This window comes from Danio aesculapii, chromosome 17 (assembly GCF_903798145.1).
Source record: "Danio aesculapii chromosome 17, fDanAes4.1, whole genome shotgun sequence".
Taxonomy (NCBI): domain Eukaryota; kingdom Metazoa; phylum Chordata; class Actinopteri; order Cypriniformes; family Danionidae; genus Danio; species Danio aesculapii.
In genome coordinates, this window is record NC_079451.1 from 45,076,595 (window position 1) to 45,094,757 (window position 18,163).

General features: G+C 33.0%; 1 protein-coding gene across 1 annotated transcript in view; it reads left to right on the forward strand.

The window, feature by feature from the left end:
* Positions 1 to 18,163, forward strand: part of syne1b (spectrin repeat containing, nuclear envelope 1b) — a 113,746-nt gene that overhangs the window by 77,926 nt on the left and 17,657 nt on the right. Inside the window, 11 exon segments of the mRNA XM_056476400.1 lie at positions 3,091 to 3,249; positions 3,326 to 3,451; positions 3,453 to 3,535; positions 5,448 to 5,556; positions 5,985 to 6,149; positions 7,979 to 8,146; positions 10,006 to 10,182; positions 11,263 to 11,403; positions 14,562 to 14,722; positions 14,849 to 14,999; positions 17,112 to 17,339. Of these exon segments, the coding sequence (XP_056332375.1) occupies positions 3,091 to 3,249; positions 3,326 to 3,451; positions 3,453 to 3,535; positions 5,448 to 5,556; positions 5,985 to 6,149; positions 7,979 to 8,146; positions 10,006 to 10,182; positions 11,263 to 11,403; positions 14,562 to 14,722; positions 14,849 to 14,999; positions 17,112 to 17,339 (1,668 nt within the window).

Genomic DNA, 18,163 nt, shown 5'->3' on the forward strand with positions numbered 1-18,163 from the left:
ACACTCAACTGCTTTAGCAACTATAACTTTCACTTTTTATTCAGTTTGTGGCCCCATTTTATTTGTAGCATTGTAAGCTATGACATCGACTTTTTACTTCAAAGACGCCGTTTTCGCGTGCAAGTAACATAGTAAACATTGTAAACAACAGGTCTCTGGAATAAATGGTGACATAAATGAATTACCATTTAACTAAATATAACTAAACGTGCTCAATTGGATGTTGTTCTGTGGACTCTTACCTTTCAAAATAAACCGTGGTGTACAGCAATGAATGCGTGTGTGCCTTATCACGATAAGTATGTACTAGATATCTAATAAGCGTGTTCTGTACAACTTGCACAAATTTAGCCAATACGTTCTTTATAAGCTTCCCACTGAAAAACATCTACCTATAATCACTCCTTGAGGGTTGTAGCGTAGACTGATGTATAGTTTGTCAAGATTACTCGTGTTCTTTTTTATGGAATCTATTTGTAAACATTGACATGTTCATAAATAGTGCCTCAGTGCCTCCACTTCCTGAGACTAGCTAAGAGGTTTTAAAATGAGTTTATAAAAAAATTTAAAACTGCTGTTATTCTAGCTGAAATAAGGCAAAAAGACTTTCTCTTAAAGGAAAAAGTATTATAGGAAAAACTGCAAAAACATTCCTTGCTGTGATAAACATCATTTGGGAAATATTTTAAAAAGAAAACAAAATCACAGGAAGGCGAATAATTTTGACTTCATCTTTAAATAAATCAGGGTTTCTGCAAGGTCTTAAAAAGTCCTTAAAAGTCTAAAAACTAAAAATCGAAAATTTAGGCCTTAAATGGTCTTAAATTCGTTGTTCTAGCTCTTAAATATTTTTGCACAGGTCTTATTTTTCCGATGTCCATGTAACGCTACATCTAATGCTCATTTAAATTATTTTTTGTTGTTGTTGCTTTGTTTTTGTGGTGTTGTAGTTCTTTATTTCACTAGTCCAAATGTAATTTGTGGTATTACAACTACAAATGAGACCAACATGCAATTTGCCAATCAGCTTTCTCTTATTGAACTCGGTGCTCGTGGCAAATGTGACATCATCGCTGTGTTTGCGGAGGTTCGCTTTGAGTGCACGTGACATGATTTCGGCTGGTGGAGCTCTCGAAATTTTTTGAGACACGAGTGAACAGTTTACGCGGCCCCGCATTTGATTTGAATATGAAACACTTTGAAGAGATTTTGTCTGAAACAGGTACCACTGTACAGACATCTTTATGATCCGTCCATGCGTGATCATAGGGAGAACCAGATGACTAATAATTCTTGGCTAGAAATTGCAACAGCCGTGGAAAAGAAGGAAAGTTCTCGTAAAAGTTTGGAAAAACCTGACGGATAAGTTTGGTAAAACAAAAAGAGAGGCCATGCAAAAGTGGAGACCCAGGTGGTTTTAATAATACAGAATATGTTTTTCCACCATTCTCAGGTTTTACACTGATGTTTATATTACAGTTTTGAATTTGAAACAATTTAATAGTTACAAACTAAAATTAAGTTACAAATTATGTCTTGTCCTCTCCAAACTGGATTATTGCAACTCTCTACTAGCCGGGCTTCCAGCTAATTCTATCAAACCTCTTCAGCTGCTTCAGAACGCAGCAGCACGAGTGGTCTTTGATGAACCCAAAAGAGCTCATGTCACTCCGCTACTCACTGGTTTGCACTGGCTGCCAGTTGCTGCTCGCATCAAATTCAAAGCTCTGATGTTTGCTTACAAAGCGACCTCTGGCTTTGCTCCTTCGTATCTGCTCTCCCTTCTACAGATATATGTGCCCTCCAGAAACTTGCGATCTGTGAATGAACGTCGCCTCCTGGTTCCATCCCTAAGAGAGAAGAAATCACTTTCCCGAACTCTCGTAGTCAATCTGCCCAGTTGGTGGAATGAACTCCCTAACTACATCAGAATAGCAGAGTCACTTGCTGTCTTCAAGAAACGACTAAAAACTCAACTGTTTAGTCTCCACTTTCCTTCCTAATCTGAAACTGCCTCTCTGGCTATACCACTAACTGTACTCTCTCTCAAAAAAAATAAATAAAAAATAAATAAATTTCTAATGCTTTGCTTCTTAGACTTTACACACCTGAAACTTGATCTATAGCACTTGTTCACTGCTGCTCTTATAGTTGTGTAAATTGCTTCCTTGTCCTCATTTGTAAGTTCCTTTGGATAAAAGCGTCTGCTAAATGACTAAATGTAAATGTCTTTGATAACTGGAAAGGAATATTTGAACAAATCAGTTTACAATATACTGATGGCCAATTTCTAGGCTTTATTGATGATAATGGTCAGGAATGTTGGACCATTATTGCCTTTTAGCTTATAAGTAGAGGACAGAAATTAACCAGACAGTAATGTGTGAACTGTTGAGTAGGGCAAAATAAATAAAAAAACGTCAGTATTTTTTAGTAAGTGTACTTTTTTTGCTTTTATTCTTGCCATAATAAAAAAATGTAGAGCAAACCCATGTTCTGTTGCCATTAATACTTTAACTTTAATAGGTAGAACTGTCCGAGATATGAACAAAAGCAAGTGATGCATCAAGGTTGAATGGTTATAAAAATCCTAAGAATCATTATAATAAATTATAAAAATAATAAAAAACAATTAGTTTAAAAATCTCCAATGATATTAATGATATGACCTAGCTCCGGAAACTTCCTTATTCACAGTTTATCCATCTGATTTTACTGTCTGTTTCTTTTGACCGCCCCTTAATCATTTAAAAGAATATCTCAATGGCCAACGCGTCAAATATAAAAGCCTTGTTCGTTTCGTGAGGTGTGCGATGCGGCGCCAGGCAAAAGTATAAATCAGCCTTAAGATGTTTGTTTGTTTGTTTTTTCTGTAGTGCAATGGTGCATCTAACCTGTCTTTAGTACTGCTCAATTTGAATACATTTATTTTACCACTTATTTCGTGATTTTTGCATTTTCTTTTTATGTGTATGCGTGTTTTTGATATTGTAATATAGGTCTTAAATTTAATACTCAATGGTTTTAAAAAGTCTTAAATTTGACATAGTGATATCTGCAGAAACCCTGATAAATGCATGTTTCCTGCAGGATATCCAGACAGAGTTTCCCTATCACCTGCTGCATCTGAAGGTGGATCTGGAGAAGAGTCGCCTGATGACATCTCTGCAGGAGTGTCAGGCTGAACTGGCCCGCGAAAACCGCAGTCTGCCTAGTGTCGGCAGCGAGAGATTAATTAAAGAGCACCGGGTGAGAGCCAGCACCTTTAAACGCGCTCTATATATTGTTTATGGAGGAAATACTAATACCGGATGTCTTCATGCAGATGTTTTTTAAGGAAAAGGGTCCACAGGCTCTTTGTGAGAAGCGGTTACAGCATATGGAGGAACTGTGCTTAAAGCTTCCGGAAAGCGAGCAGGCTCAACAAACCCTGGAGAATGCCAGAACAGCATTTGCAGAAGGTCAAAGAGGAGATCGACAGCACACATCAGAGACTAATGCAGCACCCTGACAAGTGGAAGGAGTTTAATACCAGGTGAAGAGCTGGCCTTTTGAGTATAAACTGATTTGGGGCTATTCGTATTCAGTGAGATTACTGATTTAATGGCACTTAATCGATCTAATGAGAATCAAACTGTAAACTGAATTAAGCTGGATGGTGACATTAACTTTGCAGCCCAAACTTCTATACATTCTGTATACTTTACAACCGGTGGGATCAGATTGTTTTTACCCGTTGAAGAATCGGTCACTCCAGGATAACACACAAGGTTTTAATTCTTAAAGATCCTTCAACACTGAAAAAAAAATTACACTTTAAATCAACTTTAAAAACATTACTGTAATATGTGACGGATGATTTTTTTTTGTGTTTCTAAAAGTGTAATTTATCTCTGGTTCAAACTATACATTTCATTTAATCTAGATCAAAAATATTTATTGTGGTCAAGAAAACAATTACGTTCACACAAATTAAAAATATTGTTTAATATAGAGACATTAAATACTGTATATTTTTTACATAGCCTGACACTAAATATATATTTTACATACCGTAACCCTAACACAGACAATCTTGCTTTGGACCAGCCTAAACAATTACTGTCATTTGTTACAGCTAAATTTATAAATTTCCCACAAATTATAATTGACTTGGTTGAAAATGAACAATGTATTTTGCTGAGCTGAATAATGACACTATAGTATATATATATGTATATATATATGTATATATGTATATATATATATATATATATATATATATATATATATATATATATATATATATATATATATATATATATATATATATATATATATATATATTTATATATATATATATATATATATATATATATATATATATATATATATATATATATATATATAAAAAAAAAAAATACAATACAACAAACAAAATACAAAAAAATGTATACAATAAATGAAAAGAAAAACTAAATAAATATATATATATATATATATTTAAAATGTAAAAACTTAAAAAAAAAAAATTTTTAAATACATAAGTAATATGTTATAATACATATATATATTTTTTTTATGTAAATTTTTTTTTTTGAATTTTTTATTTATTTATATATATATATATATATATATATATATTTATATATGATTATATATTTTATCTTATTATTATTTATTGTATTATAAATACTATATATATATATATATATATATATATATATATATATATATATATATATATATATATATATATATATATATATATATATATTCGTTCAACACCCATATACTCTCGCATTCACACACTGCTCATACACTACAGTCAATTTAGTTTACTCAATTCACCTATAGCACTGTTCTTCGGACTGTGATTGAAACTGCAGCACCTAGAGGAAACCCATGCCAATATGGGGAGAACAAACAAACACGGGACACGAACCAGCAACTTTCTTGCTGTGAAGCGACAATGCGAGCCACCTATATTAAATATTATATAAACTATCATGTTTCATGAAGATATGTGGTACATTTTTACTGCAAATATATCCTAACTTAATTTTTGGGTAGTAATATGCATTGCTGAGAACTTCATTTAGACACCTTTAAAGACGATTTTCTCAGAAATTAGAATTTTTTGAACCCTCAGATTCCAGATTTTTAAAAAGTTGTATCTGGATCAAAAAATAGTCATATCCTGACAAAGCAAACATTTCAGTTTTCAGATGATGTATAAATCTTAATTTCCACAAATTGACAGCTACAATAGTAATTCGTGAACTTAATATTCATATCAAATATTAACATTGTTATTTTGCTGTTTATTTCTGTGAAGCCTCTCTTTAATAGCCTGTGTTGTATAAAGTACTCTGTACAGGAAATAAATATGACTGGAATATTGATCTGTAATTGAAATGAATTGTAAAATCAGGGCAGATTTTTTAAAATTGTGTGTGTTTCTTCAGATTTTCTGAACTCTCTGCTTGGGTTACATCAAAAGAAAGTCAGCTCAGACTTCTGCGAAACAGAGCTGGGGACCCAAGCAAGTTCGGACAGGTCAAATCCACCATTGAGGTGAGAAATAAAGGCCAAATTACACTGCAACAAAGGCTTTCCTTACCTACATTGTTTGTCTTGTTTTTAGTCCAAATATCTAAAATTCTTAAATCAAGAAGCATTTTCTAGACAAGCAAAAACTATTGACTTGTTTTAAGAAATTATATGCTAAAATGAAGTCAGTTTTCCCCTAAAACAAGCTAAATAATCTGCCATTGGGGTAAGAAAAATAATCTTGTTAGTCGTTTTGGCACATCTTTAAACTCACTTCATTTGGACTTATTATTTATTAAAATGAGACACTATTGTTTTTTTGCTTGTCTAAAAAATGCTTCTTGATTTAAGATTTTTTGAATATTTCATCTAGAGTCAAAGGCAAAAAATCTAAGTAAGAAAAGCAAAAGAAGAGCAGTGTGAATTCTTCTGAATTGTTTAATGATCTGCAGAGTCTGAGGAACGATGCTGAACTGCAGGAGGGGAATGTGAGCTGGTTGAAGAATCGTTTGGCTGCTCTGATCGAGATCTGCACAGAAAGTGACGCTCAGAGACAGGGAGCCGTTCTCAGCAAACTCTCCAATGACTTCAAGGGTCTCCTTACCTCCCTTTCTGAGGTCAAACAAAGATTACATGAAAATCCTTTATTCCCTTTATACAATCTTCATTTCACATTCCTGCAAAAATGTGAGAATAATTGCTTGCAAAGTAAGAATATTTGGTCAGTTTCACTTCAGGCCATAAATGGAATGATGAACTTATCAAATTGTTGGGATTTTTTGCTAATAGAATGATCTCGAAGAATAGTGTGAGCATTATCTGTATTATATTATAGATATGGATAGTTGAAAAATAAATAAAATAATAAGATAGATAGATATAGGTGAAGTTAAAAATATTAGCCCCCTTTTGATATTTTTTTTCTTTTTTAAATATTGCCTAAATGATGTTTAACAGAGCAAAGAAATTTTCACAGTGTGTCTGATAATATTTTTTCTTCTGGAGAAAGTCTTATTTGTTTTATTTCAGCTAGAATCAAAGCAGCTTTTAATTTTTTATGAACCATTTTAAGGTCAATATTATTAGCCCCTTTAAGCTATTTTTTTTCTTGACTGTCTTCAGAACAAATCATTATTATACAATAACTTGCCTAATTACCCTATCCTGTCTAGTTAACCTAATTAACCTAGTTAAGTCTTTAAATGTCACTTTAAGCTGTATAGAAGTGTCTTGAAAAATATCTAGTCAAATATTATTTACTGTTATCATGGCAAAGATAAAATAAATCAGTTATTAGAAATTAGTTATTAAAACTATTACTGTATGTTTAGAAATGTGTAGAAAAAATCTTTCTGTTAAACAGAAAATGGGGAAAAAAAATAAACGGGGCTAATAATTCTGACTTCAACTGTAGATAGATAGATAGATAGATAGATAGATAGATAGATAGATAGATAGATAGATAGATAGATAGATAGATAGATAGATAGATAGATAGATAGATAGATAGATAGATAGATAGATAGATAGATAGATAGATAGATAGATAGATAGATAGATAGATAGATAGATGGATGCTAAATTCAGTTTTATAAAATGTTTTCTTACTGAACATTATGCCATTTTGTTGCACGCTTTCACACAGTCCCCTCATTTTCACACAGACTGTAAAATATTTCCTGATTTAGGAGTTTTTGCTAATATTTTTTATTCTCTTAACTTTTATTTTCTTAGATTTTCTAAACCAGAAATTATCTTCCAAAATATGTATAATATGCATAAATGTAACATTTAAGCAGTTAATTAATTTAGTTTTTTGTTTATTTATGAGCTCTATTATATTGTTTTATCTTAAAAGTATTTTTTTTTTATTTGTAATCAATATTTTTTTGTATATGTAGTTTTAGTTATTGGAGTACTTATGATAACATTGCACTAAATGAAAATGATCAATGTCTACTAGAGAAATTTGAATATTTTGGGAGTTTTTAATTACAGTTAATGTTTATTACAATTAACAAAATATTGTTATGGTTATTCAAGGTTTCTAATCATTTCCACTCTCTGTACTTTTAAGAATTATTTTAAAAAATGTTTCCATATCAAATTCAAGTTCAAATTGTATTATTCATGCACAGTACAATACGCAGTGAAATGCTTATGTGCGTCTGTGACCTTAAATAAAAAAAGATTATGAATAAGAACTAAATTATAGAATTAAATAAGAAATAAAATAAAAACTAGAAAAAACTTAGACAAACGTGAGAACAAAATAAAATTTATAAAAGTAATTGCTGTACAATATAGAAAGCTTAGTTATAGATTTACACTATGTACAATGAAATAATGCATACTATGTTGTACATGTAATGTAGACCATGTTGTCACATAATGAATCTCACTGAACGTGTGTGTGTGTGTGTGTGTGTGTGTTGTGTTGTGATAGTCCGAGAAGGTGGTGCTGGCAGTGAGTGACTGTGTGCAGTTCAGAGAAGAGGTGAAAACCACACTGGAGGAACTGACTCAGGGTCAGCAGGAGCTTCAGTCCGACAAAAGCAAGATTTTGGACTCAGAGTCGGTCAGAGAAGCTCAACAACTCCTGCTGCTTCATCAGGTGCTCAACCAATCACAACTAAGCGTGAGCTGGTATAAGATTCTGACGGTATTACAACATTGGAAAAAAATTCCTGGTATTGTGATTAATCCTCTAAAATATGTTCTTTTTAAAAATCTGGGTAAAAATACAACACTTTTCCCCACATTAAACACAATATATTTTATTTTAAGAAACATTAACAATATTTTGTAACAGTAAACATGTCAGGCTAAATAATTCAAAGAAATCATTGACTTCTGCTGTCTTCATTAGTTTCAAAAAAAGGACAAAATCATGGGTTTATTATAAAATAAAATAAAACAAAAACAAAAACTACCTTGAAGCTTCGGTCACACTAGAGTTTGAGCATGTGAAATTCTGTCGTACAGTGCTGCGAAAAGGGGCGGGATTAAACAAGATGATTAGACATTAAAAAAGCAAGCGATCGCTCCATGTTTTAAATTTCTGTCCAGAGAGGTCATGTTTTGATCCTCGTTTGGTCTCACGCAGTTCAGTGATGTGATTTCACTGCTCAGAGTTCACCAAGCTTTAACTTTCCAATGCAGCGATCTGACGCATTCGCATGCAAATGAATGGAAGTCTGTGGGGAGAAAAGTACAGTGTGACCGCAGCTTAAGGGGGAAGTCTTAAACAAAGCAAATATGCAAACAAACTGGGGCAGGCTGGCAGTGATCAGGGCTGGAACAAGACAAGACAGGACAAGGCGATAAATGACGATAAAACAGACAGGTGCACTGAATAAACCAATAATGGGATAACAAGGAGGGTGGGACCAGACAATAGACTGGAGAGCACATGACAAAGAGACAATACAAGCCATGTGCTCACGAGAAAACAGGGCTAGAAAACGCAACCAATGAGAGAACTCATTAACCGCGTGTTCACATGAAACAAAACACTACAGCACCTGGCCACAATGTAAACATGAAGCCACGTGCTAAACACAAGACCAAGACGAGACAGAATGCAAGACACAAGCACATTATAAATGAAAACACTTACTGTGCACTCACACATGTGACATGCATGCTCCGCTCCCAGCGTCAACCGAAACCAACTAGACTGTAACACTGAGAATGAAAACACCATGTCGCAAACAAAACAACAAACACACCAGGGCGAGAGCGCGCATCCCAAGCACACCAAGACCTCACGTATGTCCCGAGTGTGGCCAAGACGGCGCTCATACAAAGACAGACAATGACAGGAAATGAGTGCTTGACCTGAGAAAACTCAAGCTGAACACAACATACAAGACATGACAGGACTAGTGTCTAGACCAGGCATGGGCAAACTCGATCCTCGAGGGCCGGTGTCCCTGCAGAGTTTTGCTCCAACACTTTTTGATCAAACACACCTGAACACCCTAATTAGTGTCTTCAAGATCACTAGAAAGCTACAAGCAGGTGTGTTTTATTAGGGTTGGTGCAAAACTATGCAGGGACACGGGCCCTCCAGGATCGAGTTTGCCCATCCCTGGTCTAGACTCTGCCACTAAAACAAGAATTAACAAGACCGAAGTGGAATCCTGAAAGAAAGGGCATCTTTATCTTTCTTTTCTTTGGACATAAAGAAAAGCCACTGCACTGTTCAGGTCTATAGCATGCTTGGATGCTGGTGTGTAAGCAATTTGTTTTTCAAATGTTTCCTAAATCATGGGCTGAACTGTAGCTTTTGATGTGGAGGGTCCAACTTGCATATACTTTAGGAACAGTATAACAGACAAATTTAGCGGTTATAAAACCTTGTCTTTTCCAAACCGTGGTAAACCTTGAAACCAGTTATCGTCCCATGCCTAATCACAACACTCATCTAAAAAGCTGAATCTAACATTCGTGGGCTTTTCTCATCTGCAGCAACAACTGAAGCGCCTCCGGCTGAAGAGGAAGGACATGCAGGAGCAGATAAACCGGGGAAAGCAGCTCCAAATCGAGGAGGGTTTGGAAGAGAGTTTACAGGACGACCTGCAGAAGTTAGAGTCCACTCTGAAGAAAATGGATGAAAACACTGAGTTCCAGGAAAAGAACTTGGAGGTGAGGATGGCCAGAGAAAATTAAATTAAATTAAATTAAATTAAATTAAATTAAATTAAATTAAATTAAATTAAATTAAATTAAATTAAATTAAATTAAATTAAATTAAATTAAATTAAATTAAATTAAATTAAATTAAATTAAATTAAATTAAATTAAAAAGTTAAATTAAAATTTTCAATTAATTAAAATTAAAAATTAAATAAAAAAACAATTACAAATAAAAAATAAAATAAAATTATTAATTAAAATAAAATAACAAAAAAATGTATTAAATTAAATTAAATTAAAAAATTTTTTTCAATTAATAAAATATTAAAATATTAAAATAAAATATTAAATAAAAATAATTACAAATAAAAAAAATAAAATTACAAATAAAATAACAAAAAATGTATTAAATTAAATTAAATTAAAATGTTCAATTAATTAAAATAAAATATTAAAATAAATAAAAAATTACAAAAAAATAAAATAAAATTAAAAATTAAAAATAAAATAACAAAAAAATTTAATTTAAATAAAATTAAATTAAATTAAATAAAAATTTTCAATTAATTAAAATATTAAATACAAATAATTACAAATAAAAAAATAAAAATAAAATTACAAATAAAAATAAAATAACAAAAAAATTAATTAAAATTAAATAAAAATTTTTAATTAATTAAATTAAAATATTAAATAAATAAAAAATTACAAAAAAATAAAATTAAAAATTAAAAATAAAATAACAAAAAAATTTAATTAAATTTAATTAAACTGTGATTTGTTCGGTAGCCAATAAAAAAAAAATAGTTAAGTTTAATTTTTGGTTATGACATTTGCTGATGTGTATGTAGCACATAAAAGAAAATTAGGACTTTTATGCTATGTAAAAGGTCACTTCCGGGATGAGCAGAAAGAGACAAGTTTGAAACTGTTGTTCTTATTTAGTAACACTAATAATATTGACCTTAAAAACTGTTTCAAAAGGCTGCTTTTATTTTGTTTCAACAAAAAGTATGTCATGCATGCAGTTTCATGTTAGCTGATGATCTATTTCCAGATGATGCTTTGAATGCTGCTCTATGTTTTCAGGAGACTTTATCAGCCTGGCAGGAGTTTGACGCTCAGCAGGCGTCAGTGAGGGAGTTTGTGGGTAAAGTGCGATCCGTCACAGAGAGAGAGATGAACTTCAGCAGTCCAGAGAGTCTGAACTCAGAGCTGGAGCAAACCAAGGTGAGAACAACACCACGTCTACAGGGGCTCCATATAATCAATCAGCTTTAAATAAACACCAGCATCTTTCTTTTTCACACAGAAGGGCTGCGAGAGCCTCCACAATGAGTAACACATCATTTTAGGGATTCAGAATCATGTATTAAATGAATATTCTGTCATCATTTACGCACCCTTTACTTTACCTTTATGAGTTTCTTTCTTCTGTTGAACACAACAGAAGATATTTGGAAACATGTTGAAAACCGTTTACTTGCATTTGTTTATTCCTTCTATGAAAGTCAATGGTTACAGGTTTTCAACATTCCTCAAAATATCTTCTTCAAAAAGTAATTTTTTTCTGTTGAACGCAATAGAAATTATTTTCAAAATGTTGGAAACCTGTAACTATTGACTTCCATTTGTTTTTCCTACAATGGAAGTCAATGGCTACAGGTTTTCAACATTCTTCAAAATATCTTTACACGCTTATTTCTTCTGTTGAACACAATAGAAGTTATTTTAAAAAATGTTGGAAACTGGTAACCATTGACATCTATTTGTTTTTCCTACTATGAAAGTCAATAGTTACAGGTTTTCAACATTCTTCAAAATATCTTCTTTAAAAGTTTATTTCTTCTGTTGAACACAAAAGAAGTTATTTTGAAAAATGTCAGAAACCGGTAACCATTTGCTTCCATTTGTTTTTCCTACTGTGAAAGTCAATAGTTACAGGTTTTTAACATTCTTCAAAATATCTTCTTCAAAAGTTTATACAGAGGAAACAATCTCATAGAGGTTTATAACTACTTGAGGTAGAGTAGATTGTGAGTTACTTTTATTTTTTGGGTGAACTATCCTTTTAAGTATGAACAGGCTAGTCATTATTAGAATACAGCATAAGGGCATATTGCCATTTAATGATTTACATGTAAAAAAAATAATTTCATACGTTTTTTTATCTAAATAAATTAATAGTAAACTTTATTTTTATATTATTAATAATAATAATAATAATAGTAACTTCCACGAGTGGCACGGTGGCTCAGTGGTTAGCACTGTCGCCTCACAGCAAGAAGGTCGCTGGTTCAAGTCCCAGCTGGGCCAGTTGGCATTTCTATGAATTTTGAATTTTCTATGGTTTGCATGTTCTCCCCGTGTTGGCGTGGGTTTCCTCTGGGTGCTCCAGTTTCCCCCACTTACTTTTATAGTTTGAAAAATATATAATGTTATAAAATAATGGCTCATATGCCTTTATTAAGGCATTCACAAGTTGATCATTAATTACTAGTGTGTTCGTGGTTGTCTTATGCACAATTGTGGATTTGTTTGTGGGAATATGAACATTTCCTGTGGTTGTAAACTTTTTTCTTCTGTTGAACACAAAATATAGTCTGAAGAATACTGGAAACATATTCAATTCAATTCAATTCACCTTTATTTGTATAGCGCTTTTACAATGTAGATTGTGTCATAGCAGCTTCACATAAAAGGTCATAGTAAATAGGAACATAGTAACCAATAACAACCCTAGTAGGAACAAAAAATACTATGGAAGTTGCTTTCTCTCTTTTCTAGTATTATTCAGAATATCTTGTTTTGTGTTCAACAGAAGAAAAAAAAATTCATAAAGGTTAACAACCACTAAAATTTTTATGTAAATGATGAGGGATTTTTCATTTTGGGGTGAACTATCCCTTTAATAATGCATAATTCTGGAGAATTTTTATTTATTTTTTTATTGCAGTATGATTTACATTGAAACAACATAAAATAGACACGGTGGCTCAGTGGTTAGCACTGTCGCCTCACAGCAATAAGCGCGCTGGTTCAAGTCCCGGCTGGGTCAGTTGGCATTTCTGTGTGGAGTTTGGATGTTCTCCCTATGTTGGCGTGGGTTTCCTCAGGGTGCTCCGGTTTCCCTCACAGTCCAAAGACATGCGCTATAGGTGAATTGAAAAAAATAAATAAATTGGCCGTAGTGTATGAGTGTCAATGAGAGTGTATGGATGTTTCCCAGTACTGGGTTGCAGCTGGAACGGCATCTGTTGTGTAAAACATATGCTGAATAAGTTGGCGGTTCATTCCGCTGTGGCGAGCCCTGATGAATAAAGGGACTAAGCCGAAAGAAAATGAATGCGACATGAAATACCATGCATATCATGCAAAAATATATAGATATGTAAGATGTATAATTCTCTATATACAATATATATATTAGTGCTGGGCAGAAATTAATCTCAATTAATCACATCTAAAATAAAAGCTCGTTTTGACATAATCATTCATTCATTCATTTTCTTTTCGGCTTAGTCCCCTTATTAATCCGGGGTCACCACAGCGGAATGAACCGCCAACTCATCCAGCATTTGTTTTACGCAGCGGATACCCTTCCAGCCGCAACCCATCCCTGGGAAACACATTCACACACACACACACACACACACACACACTACGGACAATTTAGCCAACCCAATTCACCTGTACTGCATGTCTTTGGACTGTGGGGGAAACCGGAGCACCTGGAGGAAACCCACGGGAACGCAGAACATGCAAACTCCACACAGAAACGCCAACTGACCCAGCCGAGGCTCGAACCAGCGACCTTCTTGCTGTGAGGCGACAGCACTTCCTACTGCGCCACTGCGTTGCCCGTTTTGACATAATATTTGTGTGTATTATATATATATATATATATATATATATTAAGTATATGTACACACACATACATAAAAGCAAAAACGATACAAGCAATTTTGCCAAATGTATATATAATTTGTATCGTAAACATATATAATTTATATCTAAATAAAAAAAAAATATATATATGCATGCATGAGGGTGTTTAGATATACATAATAAATATATAATGCACACATATATTATGTCAAAATAAACTTTAATTTTAGGTGATTCTTTTTTTTTGCCCAGCACTAAAATACATAAACAATTATGGAGAATTAAAACAAAGAGTGTTTCCATTAAATCCCCATTAGTAAATATTTTAGCATTAACATCTGACTGAATGAGCCTCATTACAAGCCATTGTAGCACAGCCAGTGTATATTAAGCCGGAACATGATGATCTAAAAGCTTTGTGGTTGTTTTTAGATGTGTTTAGTATATTCTGCCTCTAACAAAGAAAGCACACTTAATATTCACTTCATTTGTTCCTGCAGGATCTCCTGAAACAGTGTGAAACGGAGGTCAGACAGGTGAACACACTTCTGAAAAGGGCCACAGAAATCCAACTGGGCCCCAAAAATCAGTCTCTCCTCCAAGATCAAGCACGTGCTTTGACCGAACAAGTGGACAAAGTGGAGAATGGACTCAAGCGAGAGTAATACCCTACTTTATCATATGGATTTTACATTAGGATTATTAAGATAAATGCATCAGGAGTAATACTCTAAGTGATTGCATAAAAGAGCTAAGAGAGTGTTTTGATAACTGTCTGGTTTTTCAGTGTGAAGACTTTGGAGGGAATGAAAAGTCAGTGGGATTTGTTCGGGAGTGAGTTTGAAGCATTTTCCTCATGGATAATGGAGAGAGAAAGAGAAATGGATGCCTTGAAAAGTTCGAGCCTACCTTTGGACCAGCAGATCTGTACTGTAAAGGTGCAGGAATTAGTATTTTTATTGCAAAATAAAAGTTCAGACTGATGTATATGTAATCATTTAGTTATTTATTATTATTAGTATTATCATTATTATTATTATTATTATTATTATTATTATTATTATTATTATTATTATTATTATTATTATTATTATTATTAATATTATTATTATTATTATTATTATTATTATTATTATTAATAATATTGCCTTTATATCATTCAATGATTTTCAAATCTTCATATACAGTATGTGACACTGGACTATTAAAACAGTGATATGGGTACATTTTTGAAAATTGAGATTCATACATAATTTCAAAGTTGAATAAATAAGCTTTCCTATGATGTATGGTTTATTAGCATAGGATAATATTTGACGAGATACAATTAGTTGATATTATTTGACAACAATTTGAACAATTTGACAACTATTCAATATTCAGTTCAATTCAATTCACCTTTATTTGTATAGCGCTTACACAATGTAGATTGTGTCAAAGCAGCTTCACATAAAAGGTCATAGTAAATAGGAACAGTGTAGTTCAGTTTGTAGTGTTTAAGTTCAGTTTAGTTTAGCTCAGTTCATTGTGGTTTAATAATCACTACTGAGAGTCCAAATACTGAAGAGCAAATCCAACGATGCGCAGCTCTACAGATCCCGAACCATGCAAGCCAGTGGCGACAGCAGAGAGGGAAAAAAAACTTCACTAAATGGCGAAAGTGAAGAAAAAAAACCTTAAGAGAAACCAGGCTCAGTTGGGCACGACCATTTTAATTTCTCCGCTGGCCAAACGTCTTGTGCAGAGCTGCAGTCTCAGTGGTGGAGGCTGGAAGCTGGCCTCAGCGAAGACTCGTCTGTCTCTGGAGCGTCACAGGAATCAGTCTCATGTTCTCCACTCCTCCATGACCACCACAGTAGCTGCTCAGGATACGGCCTGGTCCAGGATATGGAAACCTTGGGTTCATCTCGTCGTTGGTCTTGGATCGAATCAGTGACTCTGAAAATATTTTTGATGTGTTCATAAAAGTCAGAAAGTCACTTGAATTTAAAGTTAGTTGACTTTAAATATAAATTTTGATATATTTACAGTAGGACATTTACAATATAACTTCATGGAATGTGATCTTTACATAATATTTACACTTGCATAAAATAAAAATAGATCATTTTAACTTTACTTTTTGTATTTTTAGCTATTCCAACACAATCTCACGGCAATTCGTAACATTTTGATTTAGTGACTAATTGTGACGATCTCATTCTTACAATTTAGAATGATTTGCTCATCCCCCAATGACGGTTGGGTTTAGGGGTGGTGTTGGGTGCCACACCTCCTTTTTAAAATCATACATTTCCCTTCCACCGAATTCGTACAAATTTACAGCTAAACTGATAAAACCTAAAATACTGATGAGATCAGGCTGGCTATTTCCACCAATATGTTTGTGCAACATAAGACATAAGTTTTGTTGTCCAAAGTCACATACTTTTATTATCAGTTGTTATAGTCATTTTTATGCCATGTAGTTTATATAGAAAATCTGTAATAACTGTTGATTATTAAAATTAACTATTTAATTAGTTGTTAAATTTTTTTTATGAAATATTTATACTTTATTTCTTATTAGTTATATCAGAGTCAACATATATCAGAATATCAAATGTTTTCAAAAGTTGAATTGTGAAATCAGGGTGATTCCAACAAATATTGATTTTAATTTATAACTGCTGATATTAGTATTGTTTTGTCAAAACATAAATATAAACTTCTCTGAAACGTCTTTTTAATTAGGAAGAAATCTCATTAGTATTTATTAGTGCTAAAAACACTATTTATTGAAATACTATAAACTGTAAATAACTATAATTAGCTATAAATGCATGAAAAAGAGAACATTTTCAGGTGGACTCTTGTTTTCTTCATAGCTCTAAATACTAAAATTATATATTTGTTAATAAACATTGTATTTATTTTTAGCTATTTGATGTGATCCATTTATAAACGGAGAAGTATTTTGTTTAATCAAATTGACAACAACGTGAATGATAATACATATAATAAAATATCACTGACATCACGGTTTCCATTTTTTATTTTCTGGTGGGCAGACCATCAGAGAGGGTCTGCAGGAGAGATCAGAAGTCCTGTCTAATCTGGAGGAAAAGTCGCAAGCGCTCTTCCAGTTTGTGTCGTCTGGCGAATCTGCACGAATCAAATCCCGGCTGACACAGATCGGCAGGTACTGGGAGGAGCTTAAGGAGAGCGTGGAACACCTGAACGGACAGCTGGAGGAAAGCTCCTCCCACCAGACCAAGTTTAACGCCAATCTTCAACAGGTACATTTCAAACATGCATTTGTCTTTTGAATGTCCTGTGACCAATATACACACTAGTGATTGTTTCAAAACATTTCAGAAAGTGTATATCTGGACAAATTTCAGTCCCAGCTTTAAGTTTTGCTCTAGGATAGTTAGAAAACTAGCATGAACATCTGTTTTTTAAGTTTGCATAGAAAAAAAAACTGTCTATAAGAACTTATTTCTTTAAAAACTATACACTTTATGATCATCAGGTTAATAGACAAAATCAACTCTTTAAATAAGCAAGATTTTAATATAGGATTTTGTTGCTGGCTGTGACAAGTGAATTAAGCATTTGACTTGGCAGAGTGTTCAATACCTGTATCTGACATTAAGGGCTCTATTTTGACGATACTTGCGCAAAGTCCAAAACGCAGGGCGCAAAAGCATTAAGGGCGTGTCAGAATTCACTTTTGCTATTTTATAGAAGGAAAAATCCACTTTGCGCCATGGCGCATGGTTTAACAGGGTTGAGCTTATTCTCTTAATGAGTTATAGGTGTGTTTTGAGAATAAACCAATCAGAGTCTCATCTTCCATTCCCTTTAAGAGGCAGTTGCGTTGTGCCATGGCGCATTTGCTATTTACATGACGGACTTTGTGAGTGGAAAAGCTGAACACTTCACTAGCGAGAAAACAGTTAAATAGAGCATCTACAGCATGAGAATGAGAGATGAGCCTCCTCATTATTTACTTTCGCTTTCGATCTCGTGGATAAGAAAACGTGTTGTACGCACAAATATCCATTAGCCTATACATTATTAATTTCGTTTGTTAAGCGCAAAGATTTGTTTCAAAACT